The sequence below is a fragment of the Lipotes vexillifer genome, unplaced genomic scaffold, assembly GCF_000442215.2.
Source record: "Lipotes vexillifer unplaced genomic scaffold, Lipotes_vexillifer_v1.1 scaffold672, whole genome shotgun sequence".
NCBI lineage: Eukaryota > Metazoa > Chordata > Mammalia > Artiodactyla > Lipotidae > Lipotes > Lipotes vexillifer.
The window spans coordinates 556,616-573,371 of NW_006787454.1; the positions used below are offsets into that span (position 1 = coordinate 556,616).

At 41.8% G+C, this 16,756-nt stretch overlaps 1 protein-coding gene across 3 annotated transcripts in view; it reads right to left on the reverse strand.

The window, feature by feature from the left end:
• SYNE2 (spectrin repeat containing nuclear envelope protein 2) overlaps positions 1 to 16,756 on the reverse strand; it is a 277,599-nt gene that overhangs the window by 251,949 nt on the left and 8,894 nt on the right. For all 3 annotated transcript variants that reach the window (XM_007460064.1, XM_007460063.1, XM_007460062.1), the window contains exon 2: positions 726 to 787. In XM_007460064.1, coding sequence (XP_007460126.1) covers positions 726 to 787 — 62 coding nt within the window. The remainder of the gene's footprint in view (positions 1 to 725; positions 788 to 16,756) is intronic.

The following is a 16,756-nucleotide window of genomic DNA, read 5'->3' on the forward strand; positions in this document are numbered from 1 at the left end:
TTAAAACTTGGCAGTGAAGTGGCATTCAAGATGCTCAGAATCAGCCAATAGTGACCCATTTGGGGAGATTACATTTCTGGAGTAACCTGTTTATGAATTTCCTGTTTTTAGAATGACAAGCATTGTGCTGGGATGGGTAGCCTGGGTGAAGAGGCTCACTCATTTTGTATCTAGGTTATTCCAGGCACCTGGATCACTGAAGGCCAGGATAGCACAGAGATTAAGACCAAGGCCTCTGGGTCCAGACTGCCTGGGTTTGCATCCCAGCACGATCACTTGTAAGCTGTGGGACCTTGGAGAAGTCACACAACGTCCCTGTACCTTAGTTTCCTTGTTCTCTAAACAAACACAAACAATACTATCTGTCTCATAGGATGTTGTGAAGTCACTGAAATATAACGAGTGGTCAGTACATTTAAAGTACTTACAACAGTGTCTAACATAACACTCAACATATATGACTTCTTGTTACAAATTCATTTGATAAAAGAGATGTTACTGCTTTAAATATTTTCTAGCACCGTCTCCCATATCCTTAACAAAAATGCCCCCTTTTCGTGTTGGGAAAGAATAACAGATACATCAAAACAAGATCAAGGTGACATTCAGCACATTTTTTCAACCTTTTACATGTCACCAGTGCCATTTTGGGGACCAAAACTGAGGGAACAGGAGGAATCACTTAAATATTTATTTATAGCTTGATTTGCTCTCTTTTTCCTCACCTTTGCCAACTGTGAGTTTATCCAGCATGTGAAGGTTTTCTTCTGAGTGTCTTCCTGTTCAGCTATTTAAAAAGGACAACAGCCATTAGAAAACAAGAAGCCTCAGAAACCATTTGAACAAATCAACGTTTCAAAGGTCTGTCACTCTGGGTACGTGTGTGTATCTCACAATCTTATAAACGTTCTAGGACTTAGTTTAAATTTCAGATGTTTGTCCAAGAAGTGTTTTGGAAATATAGCACGTTGAAATAAGATATTTTTCAAAGCCACCGTTTAACTGCAAGAGACAACGGTTTTTAATATTTTACTGACAAAAGAATTAGCCCCTACATGACCTTGACAGTGCTGTACAAGGACCTGTGAAGAAAAAAAAAGGGTTTCCAATCCAAATGGACTTGCAGTCTAAGCCAACACTACATGGTACTTCAGATAAACCCAGAACATCTGAATACATTTTAAAGGGCTCATAAAGTTGCGGCAGTTTAGTCTTGACATTTATCATGAAGAATATACTGTCACTGAATTAACTGTCAATCAGCTGCAGTTAGAGTCAGAGAGACCTGAGTTCAAATCCTGCCTGTGTTACTGAGTAGCTGTGTGACATGGGGCAGGTTTCTCGTAGAATAAGGTGAGAAGCACTCACCGCTAGAGACTGTTAGTGGTTCACTCAAAGTGAACAGACACTGGCACCAAGGAAACACAGGAGAAGTGCTAGCTCTCACTCTTACTAACCAGGCAGGAGTCCAGGAAAGATCGGAACACTCGGTGTGGATCCTTCCTTCCTCCCCAGGGCAGGAGAGAGCTCCATCCCGACACCATTCTTCCCCTCACCTCTGGCGCCTCGGCTCCAGTAGACACCCTCAGCCCTGAGGCCAGGGGTTCCCCTGCACACAGGACTGTCTTTCCATTTCCCCAGATCTCCTCATCCTACTGGACAGGGGTGAGAGCAATCCAGACACCCACTCCTCCCTGTGCCTAATGCTTACAGCCTTGTTCCCACCACCTACCGCGGGCTCACCAGATCTCATCTCACTGTGCCTCTGCCCCTGCTTACATCCCATCAACACACACACACACACACACACACACACACACACACACACACACACAGAGTTCACACACTCAGGTCCCCCTCCATTCTCCCTCTAATTTCCAAAAGACTCTGCATGTCCCCCAATTTTTCTCATCTCCCACCTCTCCTTAACTCCTGAAACCCTTCACTGATGCTGAAATCCATAATAGACCACCAGCAAAATCCCCTATGTGCCCACTACCCTCTTCACCTTTCTGCTCTAATTGAACCTCCACCCTAACCCAGAACTCGGCTTTCCCCACAGCCCTCCCAAGTGACAGCACTGCTTTCTCTTACAGACCTTGGACCACTAGTTCCTTGCTCTTCGCTGCTACTTCCAGATCATTTTCCACTCTTTCTCCCTGAAATGCTCCAGCTTTAACTCTCATGGCATCAGGCAGTCCCCACTATTACAGTCATCTACTTACCTCTGTCATTCCTCATCATTTCTCAAAGGTTTTAGTTCCTTCCCCACTGTTGCTCTTTCCAATGTGACCCCTAATTCTTCGTAATTTCAATACACATACTGGTGAAACTTCCAATCTTCTGGCCTGTTTCCTGAATTCTTCTCCAATAAATGTGTCTTCTGCCCTGCCTCAACCACTCACTGTCATGGTTATACCCTGACCTTGTCATTACTAATAACTACAACTCATGAACTTGAGTTCATGCACCCCCATCTCTGAACACCATTCCTTATCTTTTCAGTTCATTCTCACTAGTGTCTCAACTCCAACAATCCTTGGAGTCCATCAGCAACTCCAAGCCATCAATTCTGCCAGTTTTACACTGTCCCTCGCCCCCTTGGTCTCCTTCCTTTCATCCTTATCCATTGTAAATTCCACGATCAATTATTACAAACACTCCCTTGCACCTCTCATTCTGCTGTGTGCTCTTCATCACCACTCTCTGCTCACTCATACCTGCACACATGCTGCTGAATGTGGCTGGAAGGAAATCCGTAACTGCTGACCAGTCTCATCATGACCGCCAAGTAGGCCCTCAATGCTGCCTGGAAGTCATAATACACTGCCCTCTCCCACTCCTCTAGACAGCAATTTCACACCCTCTCCTTCTTTCTCAAACTCCCAACGCCTCACCTCCCATCCTTACTCTGAGCTGAGACCTTGCTTCCCCAGGACACTTAGGGATCATCTACTCCCTTGTCTAGTAACCTATAAAAAGGCTCTGCCTCCAGCCTGTTAGCATGGGTGAGCCAGCCTTGCTCAGTCCTAAAGCCAATCCCTTCCTTCCCTCATTCACCAGGTCTCATCCCTTTGGAGCTACTCCAGGACCTTTTACTCCTTTCTCTCCTGTATTATCCTCTCCCCCACCCAAGACTATTCCCATTAGTACTGATCCATGCTACTAATTCGCCCATCTAAAACTAAAAACAAAAAACAACCCTCTCTTGACCCCATCAGGTACAGGTCCATTGTGGCAAAACTCCTCAAATAGATTTGTCTATGTTCCTGGTCTCCAGGTCCCCTCCTCCTTCTCTCTTAACTGAACCCACACCAATCATGCCCTTACCATTCCGCTGAAACTACTCTTTCATCAAGGTCACCATGAATCGAGTTCATCAACGAACCCCCCAGCCCCCACTAAAACCAATGATCGATTCTCAGTCTTCATCTTTCTGGAGCAATCAGCAGCATTCAGTACAGATAATCACTCTCTCCTTCTGCTTATAGGCCCCTATACTCTCTGTCTTCCTCCTCCATCACAGGTTGGCTTCTCTCTTTCTCTCACACTTCATGTCCAATGCCTCGGGAAATCCTCTTACATCCACCTTCAAAATATATTCAGGGGGCTTCCCTGGTGGTGCAGTGGTTGAGAGTCCGCCTGCCGATGCAGGGGACACGGGTTCATGCCCCGGTCCGGGAAGATCCCACATGCCGCAGAGCAACTAAGCCCACGTGCCACAACTACTGAGCCTGCGCTCTAGAGCCCATGAGCCACAACTATTGTGCCCACGTGCCACAACTACTGAAGCCCGCGGGCCTAGAGCCCATGCTCCGCAACAAGAGAAGCCACCGCAATGAGAAGCTCGTGCACCACAATGAAGAGTAGCCCCCGCTCACCACAGCTAGAGAAAGCTCTTGCACCGCAATGAAGATCCAAGGCAGCCAATAAATAAATAAATAAAAATTTTTAAAAAAAGAATTATAAAGAACCATAATTTTGTCCTATAATTCAAAAGGTTACTAATGTTTTCGTTGTTTCCCTAGAATCAGCAGATGATAAGACAATAAATTTTAAACATGTACTGACGCTTACCAAAAAATGTGTTGAGAGCTAACTTTGTTCCTCAATAGAGAAAACTAGAGAACAAGTTTTTATGTTTCCAGGATCAAGTTACATGCACACAAAGTACATTAATCAAGGCCATGTGTATAAGCAGGAAGGGGCTATTTCCTTATTACAAAAAAGCAGAAATTCAAAACAAAAAACAAAACAAACAACAAGGAAAACAAACAAAGAGGGCTCTCTCTTTTTTTTTTTTTTTTTTTTGCGGTACGTGGGCCTCTCACTGTTGTGGCCTCTCCCATTGCGGAGCACAGGCTCCGGACGCGCAGGCTCAGTGGCCATGGCTCACGGGCCCAGCCACTCCGCGGCATGTGGGATCCTCCCGGACCGGGGCACGAACCTGTGTCCCCTGCATCAGCAGGCAGACTCCCAACCACTGCGCCACCAGGGAAGCCCGAGGGCTCTCTTCTTTATCCTTAAGGAGCCAAGAGAGATTTTTTTTTTTTCTTTCTAGGTGTAAAGTATGGAGAAGAAACTAAGCAGGAATACCACCAGGTCCAGGACAGAGAGTCTACACTAACATTAGGGGAATTATTGTGGGAGAAAGGAATAACCAGAGAGGGGGTGAAATGCTGGCACAAAAAGGAATGTAAAGGAGCACTGTGTGCCCAAGGAGTTTGAGTATTGCACATCCACCTGGAAACCTCAGTCATTCTGAATTATTTCCAAGAAAGATGAGGGATCACATGATCATTTCCATGTGATGCTGGGCAAAAGGGGTCTTGGTACTGAGCAAACTGAGGACTGTGAACTTTCCTAGGCTGAGAAAACCGGCAGCATATGAGGGCTCTATATGGACTGCTCAACTTGGAGCACCTAGTCTCACATAGGTTGGACTGACCTCTGATAGGGACATAAATTTAAAATAACCAAAAATTTCCAATGAAAACCTTAAGTTATCCCTGTCCTAATTTGATTAAAATCTAATAGAAACAAGGGGAAAAACCGTAAGAGGAGCAGGCAGAACAAATCCCGACTTGAACTCTCCAGTTAGCAAATGAAACCCTCAGGAAAAGGTTTTTAAACTTCAATGGCTTTTAACTAACACATTGTCCACCTCTTCATCCTGGAAATCAGAACCCTTCAAATGCAACAAGGACCCTTGCTAATAGCAAACAAAGATGTCCCAGGTGCAATTAAACACCTTTATGACTACTCAATTAAATGGTTTCATCTGTGCCATGTCACTTATCCCTTGACACACTTTTCTCACATTTTCATACTGCCTTATCCCTGAAAAGTGGTATTAATTCAACAGGAACCAGAGCCAAATAGCTCGCCCTATGGCAGGATAAGTAACCTTTTGTTCTTTTCAAAGGCTGACCCATTGGGGAAAAAATAATTGAGAGCCACATGCTTTAAAGCAACTTAATTTGAGTGGGTGAGATTTTTTTTAATGTTGGGTTTTATTTTTTAATTTCCAGAGTAACTTTCTAATGAAATAATAAAACTCTTCTCAAAATGACATAAAGAGAATAGGACCTTTTATTTATTTGTTTGTTTGTTTATTTTTTTTTTAAGATGTTGGGGTATGAGTTTATTAATTAATTAATTAATTTTTGCTGTGTTGGGTCTTCGTTTCTGTGCAAGGGCTTTCTCTAGTTGTGGCAAGTGGGGGCCACTCTCCAACGCAGTGCGCAGGCCTCTCACGATCGCGGCCTCTTGTTGCGGAGCACAGGCTCCAGACGCGCAGGCTCAGTAGGTGTGGCTCACGGGCCCAGTTGTTCCGCAGCATGTGGGATCCTCCCAGACCAGGGCTCGAACCTGTGTCCCCTGCATTAGCAGGCAGATTCTCAACCACTGCACCACCAGGGAAGCCCCTATTTTTTATTTTTTTAATTTAATTTTTATTTTATATTGGAATATAGCTGATTTACAATGTTGTGTTAGTTTCAGGTGTACAGCAAAGTGATTCAGTTATACATACACAAATATCTGTTGTTTTTCAGATTCTTTTCCCATATAGGCAATTACAGAGTATTGAGTAGAGTTCCCCTGTGCTATACAGTAGGTCCTTGTTGATTATCTATTTTATATATAGTAGTGTGTATCTGTTAATCCCACCCTCCTAATGTATCCCTCTCTCCCCATCTTTCCCCTTTGGTAATCATAAGTTTGTTTTCTAAGTCTGTGAGTCTGTTTATGTTTTGTAAATAAGTTCATTTGTACCATTTCTTAGATTCCACATTTAAGTGATATTATATGAAATTTGTCTTTCTCTGTCTGACTTACTTCACTTTGTATGATAATCTCCAGGTCCAACCATGTTGCTGCAAATAGCATTATTTCACTCTTTTTTTATGGCTGAGTAATGAGATAAAGACCATTTAATCAGCAGACATCAGGGACAGAAAAAGACAAAAACAGACAGAAAATAATAAAATCTATCATAATGATGAGTTTCTTAAAATGCCAAGGAATAGAGAATGAGAAATTCTCTATTCTGATTTTTAAGGCAAATAAGAAATATATAAAATGCAGGAAAATGTAGTCAGTGAATTTTATTCAGGCCCATATGGCTATCCTAGATTATCATTCTTGGAAAATATCTGGCTGAGTTTCAGAAAGGCATAGAAGGAGAAGGTTTTCTCTAGGTGTTATTACCATAAAAATACATTTAATCCCTGACTTGGTTCTTATTCAATCTGCCTTTTGTGAGCTGGCAACTCATATCCTTAGCTGGAAGGGAACTTAAATGAAAACAAATTGAGTTAAGCTCAATTAAAGAGTGTAGATTTTAAGTTCATTATAAATCTCATTATTAAACTACCAAGGCCACTGTGTCTCAGCAAGGTCCAGTCTCCACAAAAGTTCATCTAAAATGTTGACTCCAGCAGTCCTCCCTGGTAGTAAGAGTTCAAAGGCAGTTACCCAGGCATGAGAATCTCTAATTGACATTTTCACTTAAACACAGAGCAACACATTATTACAATGTGGCTTTTCCAAGGATGTTCTCTACTGCATGAGGTCACCAAGGAGGCTTTGCAACCTTCTCTATCCAGGAATTTCCCTTCTTCCCTTTCTATTGCTGGGTTATTGATAACAGGTTTATTGCACATGGCACCAGATTTATTACTTGGATCTTTCACTCTCCTCATTAAAATCTTTTGATCACTCCCTAATTCCTTAATGAATAAATTATAGATTCTTAGCCTAACATTCTAGGTCATTCAGAATTTGACTCCAATCAACTTTTTCCTGACTCATCCCCCATGACTTCCCCACTTACATCCTACTTCTCTAGCCAAACTAGAATATATGCAGTTCCCCAGTTAAGTTGCTCCCTTTTCTGAATCAACATGCTATGTACCCTCTGGACTGGCTAATCCTCCCGCATCCCTCTGCATTCACAGAAACCCCAGCACCCAGCACAATGCACACGGGGGGCATTCGATCAACATTTGTTAAAATAAGACATATCCTGTTCAAATGTCCCCTTTGTGAAATAGAAATAATCTCTTCTGGCTCTGGCCTACCACAATACTTTGTTGGGTCTTTTTTTTTTTTTTTAATCATTATTAGTATTAGGAAGTAATATATAATCCTCATAAAACATGTTTTATAAACAGTAACAGAATTCAAAGTTAATCTTAACTTTCCCCACACACCCATTTTCCTTCCCCAAAGACAACATTAATTAACAATTTCCTGTGCATCCTTCTAGATTAGACAGGCAAAGAATATAAATTCTAAAGAGCAAGGATTTGTTTTGGTCGGTCACTGGGTTCCTGGCTCCTAGAATAATACCTCACAAGTAGAAGGCACTCAGTCAATACTTGTCGAATGAAAGAATGAATGTGTGTATATGTAAATTAAATTACTACACATGATATGGTTTCATTTTTTAAGTTGATAATTCAAAAAGCAGCAATTTAGGTACACTATTTAAAGTTAAAAAGCATCTGTTAAGCCATAAGAAATTTTTAAAAAGGAGGTCATAAACCTTCCACATTACCAGAAAGGAAGAAAATTATCATTTACCCAGTAAAAAGAACAAAGTAGATACATATGTGCCGATGCAGGTATATTCTTAAGTGAAAAAGAGCAAATTATAAAACAGCATGTTTTTCATCATTCTACCTGTATTTTTATGAAAGGATAGCTACATGAATAACCAACTGTTTTGTTTCTATCTTATGGTAATTACCACTTGCTGCTCATGTACTGCAGTCATGTACCTCTGTGGTTTCTCTCCTACTCATTGTATCAACCTTAATATTAAACCCTTATGCTTTTGTGTTTTTGCTTCCCCTCAGACCAATGCCATGTAGAGAAGAGGTACTCAATACATTTTGCTGATTGAAAGACTTAGTAAATATTAAAAGATTGAGGTTCAAACTGATTTATTTCATGGAGAAGAATTTATTGGCAACAGTTACTAGGCCTATGTCTTATCCTAATCCTTGTTTTAAAAACCCCTGGGCACAGATGTAGAGAACAAATATATGGACACAAAGGGGGGAAAGCTGTGGGGGGAAGCTGTGGGTGGGATGAATTGGGAGATTGGGATTGACATATATACACTAATATGTATAAAATAGATAAGTAATAAGAAGCTGCTGTATAAGAAAAATAAATAAAATTCAAAAACAAAAACCCCTGGGTAATTTCTTTCTTCTACTAAGAAAATGTCTTGAACCAAAGGGCATGCACTAATGAGACCCTGCTGCTCTCCCCTGAAACAATGCTGCCAACTCCCTGTTAGACAAGGTAAGAATAACTAAATTCAGACAATAATGCAACACATTTTAGCCACGTGTTCCAACAGCCATCCCAAAGAATCTTACCCAAGCTGTTATCCAATAGAAGGGGAACTAAAAATAATAAGGCCACCTCTTCTATTGTTTCTCATGGAGGTGATAACAAACAAATAAATGAATGAAAACACACAGGCATGCACAATGAAAACAAGAAAAGCCTAAAATATCTGAAGAATAAACAGGAAAAGGCCTGTTACTGAACTACAAAAGGGGAGACTATTAACCAACAGAGAAAGCAGGGGGACAATTTACAACACATTTTCTTGCAACCAACCATAAGCCAAACAAATAAGCAAGTAAGAAAGAAAAATAAATAGTAACAGGACTGAGATCTCACTTATTGAACCAGAAAAGTGAGTTTAGAAGCTAAGTCCTAGCTAACACATCTCGTAAACTCAATGTGCAATCACGTCTCTACCTCAAAATTCTTTTCATTCACGTATTTCCTCCCAGGAGAATCTGTGTTGTCACTATGGAAAAAACAGCACTTGCCTGTCAAACTCAGCATTCCAGGACTGAAATGACACTCTACCTCCCTATTTCTCCCCAAACCTGTCCTCATCTGTGTTTTCATCTCATGGACTTGACACCACCATCCTTTATCAGCCCCAAGTACAGCCTACCGCCAAATCCTGCAAATTTGCCTCCACATGGCTCTGGTATGCGCTTCCTTCTGTGCATCTGACGGCCCTCTTGCCTGATCTACCGTCAGGTCTGGCCTGGACCATGTCCATGGCCAACCAGGTCTGCTCTGCTCCCTTCAATCTGTTCTCCACTTCAGCCAGTAGATCTGACCACAGTACCCTTTCCACCCTTTGATGGTTTCTCTCTGCTCTGAGGATCAAAAGCAAAACAGCCTGTGAGGCTTGCATGGTCCACCCCAGAGCATCTCTCCAGCCTCGGCACTTACAGCCCTCCTCCATGCCCAGGGCTCCAGCCACTCCATCTTCCTTCAAGGCCTTTACAAGCTATGTCCCCTCCTGCCACAGCTGTTTGCACCACCCTGCCCTCTTCACCTACTTGACTTCTAATTACCCTTAGGGCTCAGCTCAATTGTTGCATCCCAAAGGAAACCCAAGTCAATCTGTCTTCCTCCACTACTTAGCACCGGCCTCAACTTATAATCATTGACAAGGTTAAGAGCATGGGCTCTACAGCCAGACTACCTGAGTTTGATTCCGTATCTGCCACCTACTTGCTATGTGCCTCAGTCTTCTCATTTGTAAGATGGGGATTAACAGTACCTACCTCACAGAGTTGCTAAGAGGATTAAGTACTTGTACTGATGTAGAATCAGAGATCAACAACAGATAATCCCAAAGGCCAAATGTAGCCCACCACCTATTTTTGTAAATACAGTCTTCTTGGAACACAGACACACTCATTTGTTCACATATTGTCTGTAGCTACGTTCATGCTAAAATGGCAAGTTGAGTAGTTGTGACAGAGACCATATGGACCTCAAAGCTAAAATATTTACTACCTGGTCCTCTACAAAAAAAGTTTATCAATCCCTGGCAAGATTATGCTTGATCTACACAAATGAACATTAGCTACAACATGGATGAATGTTGAAATCATTATGCTAACTGAAAGAAGGCATCACAAAATACCACATATTATATGATTCCACATGTACAAAATGTCCAGAATAGGACAATCTATAGACACAGAAAGTAGATCAGTGGTGGCCTCGGCCTGATGCAGGGAGGAGTAGGTGGTTTTGGAATAAAATGGGAATAAAGGGTATGGGGTTTCTTGGGGGGGGGGGGGGGCGGGTGGTGATAAAAATTTTCTAAAATTAAATGCAATGGTTGCCCAATTCTGTGAGTATACTAAAAATGATTGAATTGTACACTTTAAATGGGCGAGTTGCATGGTATGTGAATCACATCTTGAATTACATCTCTATAAAGCCGTTCCTAAAAAAATATTAGCTAACATCTGTGAGCTAACTTGATTACTATCTGCCTCCTCACTAGCCTACGGGCTCTAGGAGAGCAGAGGCCAGGTCTGATTTAGCGCCTCACTTTGCCTGCAGCTTGTACACAGTGCGTTTCATGTTGTTCGAATTCAGAAAGCATTTGTTGAATGAATGGTTATTTGGCTGGGGCAGGAGCGAGAGGGGCTTTGTTGCTATTTTTCCCCAGTGAACCCACAGATTTAAGTGCTTAGTTTGTTGGGGAAATATATGACACACAGCAAAGAATTTCTGCTTAGGGCCTTAGCATGTAGAATCCAGCAAGGTCCTGTAGCCACATGAGGCAACCACACCCTCATGCAAACACCTGAGATTTTCACACTGAGGCTTTTGTTTCCAGCCCCATGGAACATAGCTCCTGGCTCTCTGCGTAAGCAAATCTTGTATTTCTAGCACATGAAAATGAGCCCACAATACAGATAAAATGCCTAGGATCTGGGGTGCTATTTTTTTCTCTTCTTTCTTACCCTCTTCTGACTCACCTGAGTTGCTCAATAAACATCTGTGGAATAAATAAATCAAAGAAATGACTACATTTCTTTTAGCACATATTTCTTACCCCTTACTGTCTTTTACCAACCACATTAACACTGTGAACATTTTTCTTGTGAAAATCAAGGTGCGAGCCTAAACACCTTCCACTGGGGCAGCAGTCCAAGCACCTCTGACTTCTGAGGGCAAAAGAGCCAGACTACACTAAGGAGATACGTGCCGTGATTACAAATCTAGGATTCCTACACTTTTGAATGCCAGCGAGTCATGGTTTAAGTGCAGGGTTCTGTGCCCCAATTCCCAGAGATCCTGACTGAGGGGGTTCACATAGCTCACACTCAGAAACTCCTAGCTAAAGTAATTAGACTGGTTTACATGTGTGACTTATTCTTGAGACAACAAGGGAACAGGAAGGGCCTGGCAAAAATAGTAATGAAATAATAAACTGAGATATTAACATAATGTAATGCAATGTACATCTATTCTAACTTATGGGTATCCTAAGACATGCGTGGAGGGGCTCAGAAGGCTTGCTGAAACAAGCCATGTCCAGGAATAAGTAGGACTCGAGGGTAAGGAACAATGACACTATTTCATTAAAGCTTCTAGTCAAGTGGTCAGGCAGGCATTTTGTAAATGAGAAAACTATAGCTCCCAGAAGATGAAGGATTTTTAGTCACTCATTCAATAAGCATTCATTGAAAGTCTACTGTGCCCTGGATACTGTGCTCTAGATGTCACATCTGGTGAGAGAGAAATTCAAATCCAGACGTGTCTGATACCAAAATCCAGGTTCTTTTCATTATAATTAAAAATCAGCTTAAATGCCAGATCTGTGGCCTCTCCAGCTACCACCCTATCTCTGTCCTCCCCTTCAAATCCAAACTTCTTGAAAGAATTGTCTACCCTGGCTGTCTTCACTTCCTCACCTACCACTCACTTCTCAACCCACGAAAAGCTAGCTTCCACCCCAGCCCCTCCACTTAATTCTGAGCAGGGCCACTTATAATATACTCATTGCTAAACCTCACGGATACTTCTCAGTACTTTTTGGATATCTTGAAACTTCTGATACTGTTTACTACCCTCTCCTTCTTGAAATTTTCTCTTTCTTAGGATTCCACGGTACCACACTCACCTTGTTTTCTTTCTACTTCTCTGGACACCCCTTCCCAGACCCTATTATGGGCTGGTTTTGCTTTTTCTATCTCTGGAATGTTCTGCCTAGGCCCTTTTTCTCTTTCTCTAGATACCTTCATCTACTCCCAGGGAACCAATCACCATTTATATACTAATCACTTCCAAATCTTTACCTTCAGCCCAGGTGTCTGTTTCTCCTGAGCTGTGCATATGTTTGTTCCACTATCTTCTGGGTATCTCCACCTACTTATTCCAGGGACACTTCAAACTCAGCATTTCCAGAACTGAGTTACCATCTCAATCAACTCCCTCTCCTACCAAAGTTGTTCTCCTGCATTTTTTTTCAGTGAATGGTTCCATCATCCACTCATTTGCCCAAGAATAAACCTGAGTCATCTTTGATAATTCCCTCTCCCTCCCTTTCCCATACCCAGTCAATCAAAAAGTCCTGATAATTACCTCAATAAAGCTGAAAATAAATTTTTTTTCATATGATATAGCTTATATGTGGAATCTAAAAAAAAGGGTACAAATGAACTTATTTACAAAACAGAGGTAGAGTCACGGATGTAGAAAACAAACATATGGTTAGCAGGGGATGGGGAGGGGAATAAATTGGGAGATTGGGATTGACATATACACACTACTATATATAAAATAATCAACAAGGACCTACTGTACAGCACAGGGAGCTCTACTCAATACTCTGTAATGGTCTACATGGGAAAAGAATCTAAAAAAAAAAGATATATGTATATGTATATGTATATGTATAACTGATTCACTTTGCTGTACACCTGAAACTAACACATTGTAAATCAACTATACTCCAATAAAAATTTTAAAAATAAAATAAAAATTAAAAAATTTTAAAGCCCTGAAAATTATATCTATTAGATATCTCTGGATACCCATTTCTCTCCATCCATACTGGCACCTCCTAGATGAGGACACCATTATCTCTCAGCTGGTCTTCCTGTCTCCACACTCAGTCCCATAAGACCACACCCCACAGTGCCCCCCGGGTGATTTCTAAATCACTAGTTCTGAATATGCTTCTACTCAGAATCCTTCAGTTGCTTCACCTTGGTCTTAAGAAAAACTTCAACCCCCTATACATTTACATGACCTCATCTTTTCACACTCTCCTTCAAACTCTAATCCTCAGTCTCGCTAAACACCTGTTTCCTGGAATGTGCCACATTCAGCCTCATCTTCTGGCTTTTATATGCCGTCACCACAGCCTGGAGCACTCTTTCCACCTTCAATGCCTGCTCATCTATTAACACATTTTAGGTCTAAGCCTAGAAATCACTTCCTCTGGGAAGCTTTCCCTGACTCCCAAGTCTGGGTGAGGTATTCCTACTCTGTACCTCTGTAGCACCATGTCAGCCCTCTTTGCAGCACACATCATACTCTACTGTTGATATAATTGTCTGTATCCCTGTAATCAGAACATACGTTTCAGGACAGCACATGCCATGTGCCATCCCCTGTGTTCAGCACAGTGTCATACACCATAGGTATTTAAAAACACTTGTTGAATAATGAATGAACAAATAAATGAATGGGGCTCTAGCAATAAATGAACCTAACTTAGGAAAAGCATAACAGTTAATGGAGTAGTATCTCTTACTTTAAAAAAGCCTACATTTCCCTTCAACAAGTGCCTGATATCAACAAAATTTCTTGAAATGTTAAGTCACTGTCTCTACTCCCTCACCTCCCATTCTCTCCTCAACCCCCTCCAGTCAGGCCTCCATCTCTGCTATCTGAGTGTGGCGAATGTATTAGAGCCACCAACTGACTCTATGAACCCAATCCAATGGCCATTTCTCCACTTAACACAGTTGACCATACCCCCTTCTTGAAATATCTTCATCTGGGGGTTTCCAGGCCATCACACTTGCCTGGTTTTCCTTCTTTGGCCTTGGTCACTCCTTCTCAGTGTCCTTTGCTTGTTCCTCCTCTTCTGTTTGACCTCTGAACACTGTAAGACCTAAAAGGTCTGCTCTAGCTACATATTCCATAGGTGATCTCATCCAGTCCATGGCTTTAAATGTAACTATACCAGCCATATGCTGATGCCTGCCAAATCTATATCTTTCTCTAGAACTCTGAATCCTGACATCCAACTGTCTACTTGACATCTCCATCTGGATATCAAATAAGCATCTCATATCTATCGTGGCAAAAATACAAGCTTGATTTCCCCCAAAACTAGTTTATCTGCCAATCTTTTTTTTTTTTTGCGGTATGCGGGCCTCTCACTGCTGTGGCCTCTCCCATTGCAGAGCACAGGCTCCGGATGCGCAGGCTCAGCGGCCATGGCTCACCGGCCTAGCTGCTCTGCAGCATGTGGGATCTTCCCGGACTGGGGCATGAACCCATGTCCCCTTCATCGGCAGGCGGACTCCCAACCACTGCGCCACCAGGGAAGCCCTATCTGCCAATCTTTATCACAATAAATTCCATAACCAACTACTCAATTGCTCAAGGCAAAAATTTAGAAATTATCCTTAATTTCTCTTACTAATCACCCAATCATCCCAACGTTCACAAACATCCTTTGAAAAAAAATCCGTGGTTCTTCATCCCATTGCTACCACCCTGGGTCCAAAATACTATGACATCTCACCAGGGCTACAACAAAAGCATCCTAACTGGCTTTCCTGCTTCCCCTCCTGCTCCCAGATAATCCCCTCTCCACCCAGCAGCCAGAGTGGAAAATGTAAATCAGATGTTACTCCTTTGATTAAAACTTTCCAAAGGTTTCCCATCCACACACTTTAGCTTAGAGCTGATGAATCCCTGCCTAACCCAGCTCTGCATTGCCTTGCTCTCCAATCACCCTGCCCCTCATCCACCACAATCCAGCCACACCAGGCTCCCTTTGCTCCATGAATTCACCATGTTTGTTTCTCTTGTTGAGTTCTTCCTTGAGCCATTGTCTCATACTGGAATGCTCCTCCCTAGCTCTTTGCACAGCAGCTCCTTTGTGTTATTCAATTGCTCCTTAAGTGTCTCCTCTTCCTTCTCTGACACCTGATCTAAAGAAGATGCCCAAGCATAAATCCATTTTTGCATAAATCTGTTTTTGATATTTACTATTTTTCTTAATGATTTATTGTTTGTCTCTGTAAATGAAATGCAAGCCTCGTGGGGCACATGAAGCTTACTGGAGATGTTCACCTCAATAACCTCTCAACCCAAAACAGTGCTTGGTAAAAAAAAAAAAAAAAAATAGTGCTTGATACAAGGTGGGGTTTCAGGGAACACATGCTGCATGAATATTATCAATGAACAGATTTACCTGTATTCATAAAAACTGTAATTACGTGATAAAGTGGTTAAGTGTGAATTCACCTGTACTTTTGAAACATTTTGTTTTGAAGACATCAAACCACCCTGGAAGTTCTGCTGAGTAAACACTTAGACTGAGGCAGACAGACACGTACAGCAGGACTAGTTTGCTCTCTGAATATCCTTCTTAACTGAAGACGAGGCCAACAACGCCCACGTTTTGGAAAGACCCTACATGTTACTCAAATTTGAGAAGGGCCGTTGGTGTTCTATATTTGAGCCAGGTGCACTTAATCCTGTAACATGTCGCTGCCCGTGTAATTGGTAGTACCCTTTGTAATAAAGGCTGAAAAGACCAAGGCGTGACCCGTGCGTGGGGCTCCACCCCCGAGGCAGAGAGCAAGTGTGTGTGGCTGCTCTTCTCTCATTTTCTTCCAGTGCTCATTCAACACATGTTGCCTCATAGACCATCAATGACCAGGAGAGATTATTCACCCAGAATCTCATATCTCTCCTGCAAAGATACACACATTATCTTTCTAAGATATACATATATCTATCTAAGATATGCACGCATGATAATGTCAAACATTCCATTTCTCTAATAAATCATTCATAGCTTTTTATCTATCATTTTTAAATGACTCTAAAAATACCTGGTGGTTATTAGTAAACTTCAGCCCTCATACATAATGAGAACAACAAATACAGTTACCTTTTACCAAATCTCCCCGCTGAACGTTTTAGAAAAACGGAGCCATTTGGAGAAATTATAATCACCAATGCTGAAACCAGATGAGGGAAGTAATCTCTTGAAGAGGCACATTTAGAATGACCTCTGATTTTTAGAGTATAAAATCACACACTAAACCCACCAGATGGTTATAAATTAAATCTCTTATATTTACTTCAAATTTTCCCATTTCCAAAGGGAAATTATTTTGAGTTTTATTTTTCCTAATATACTACTTCA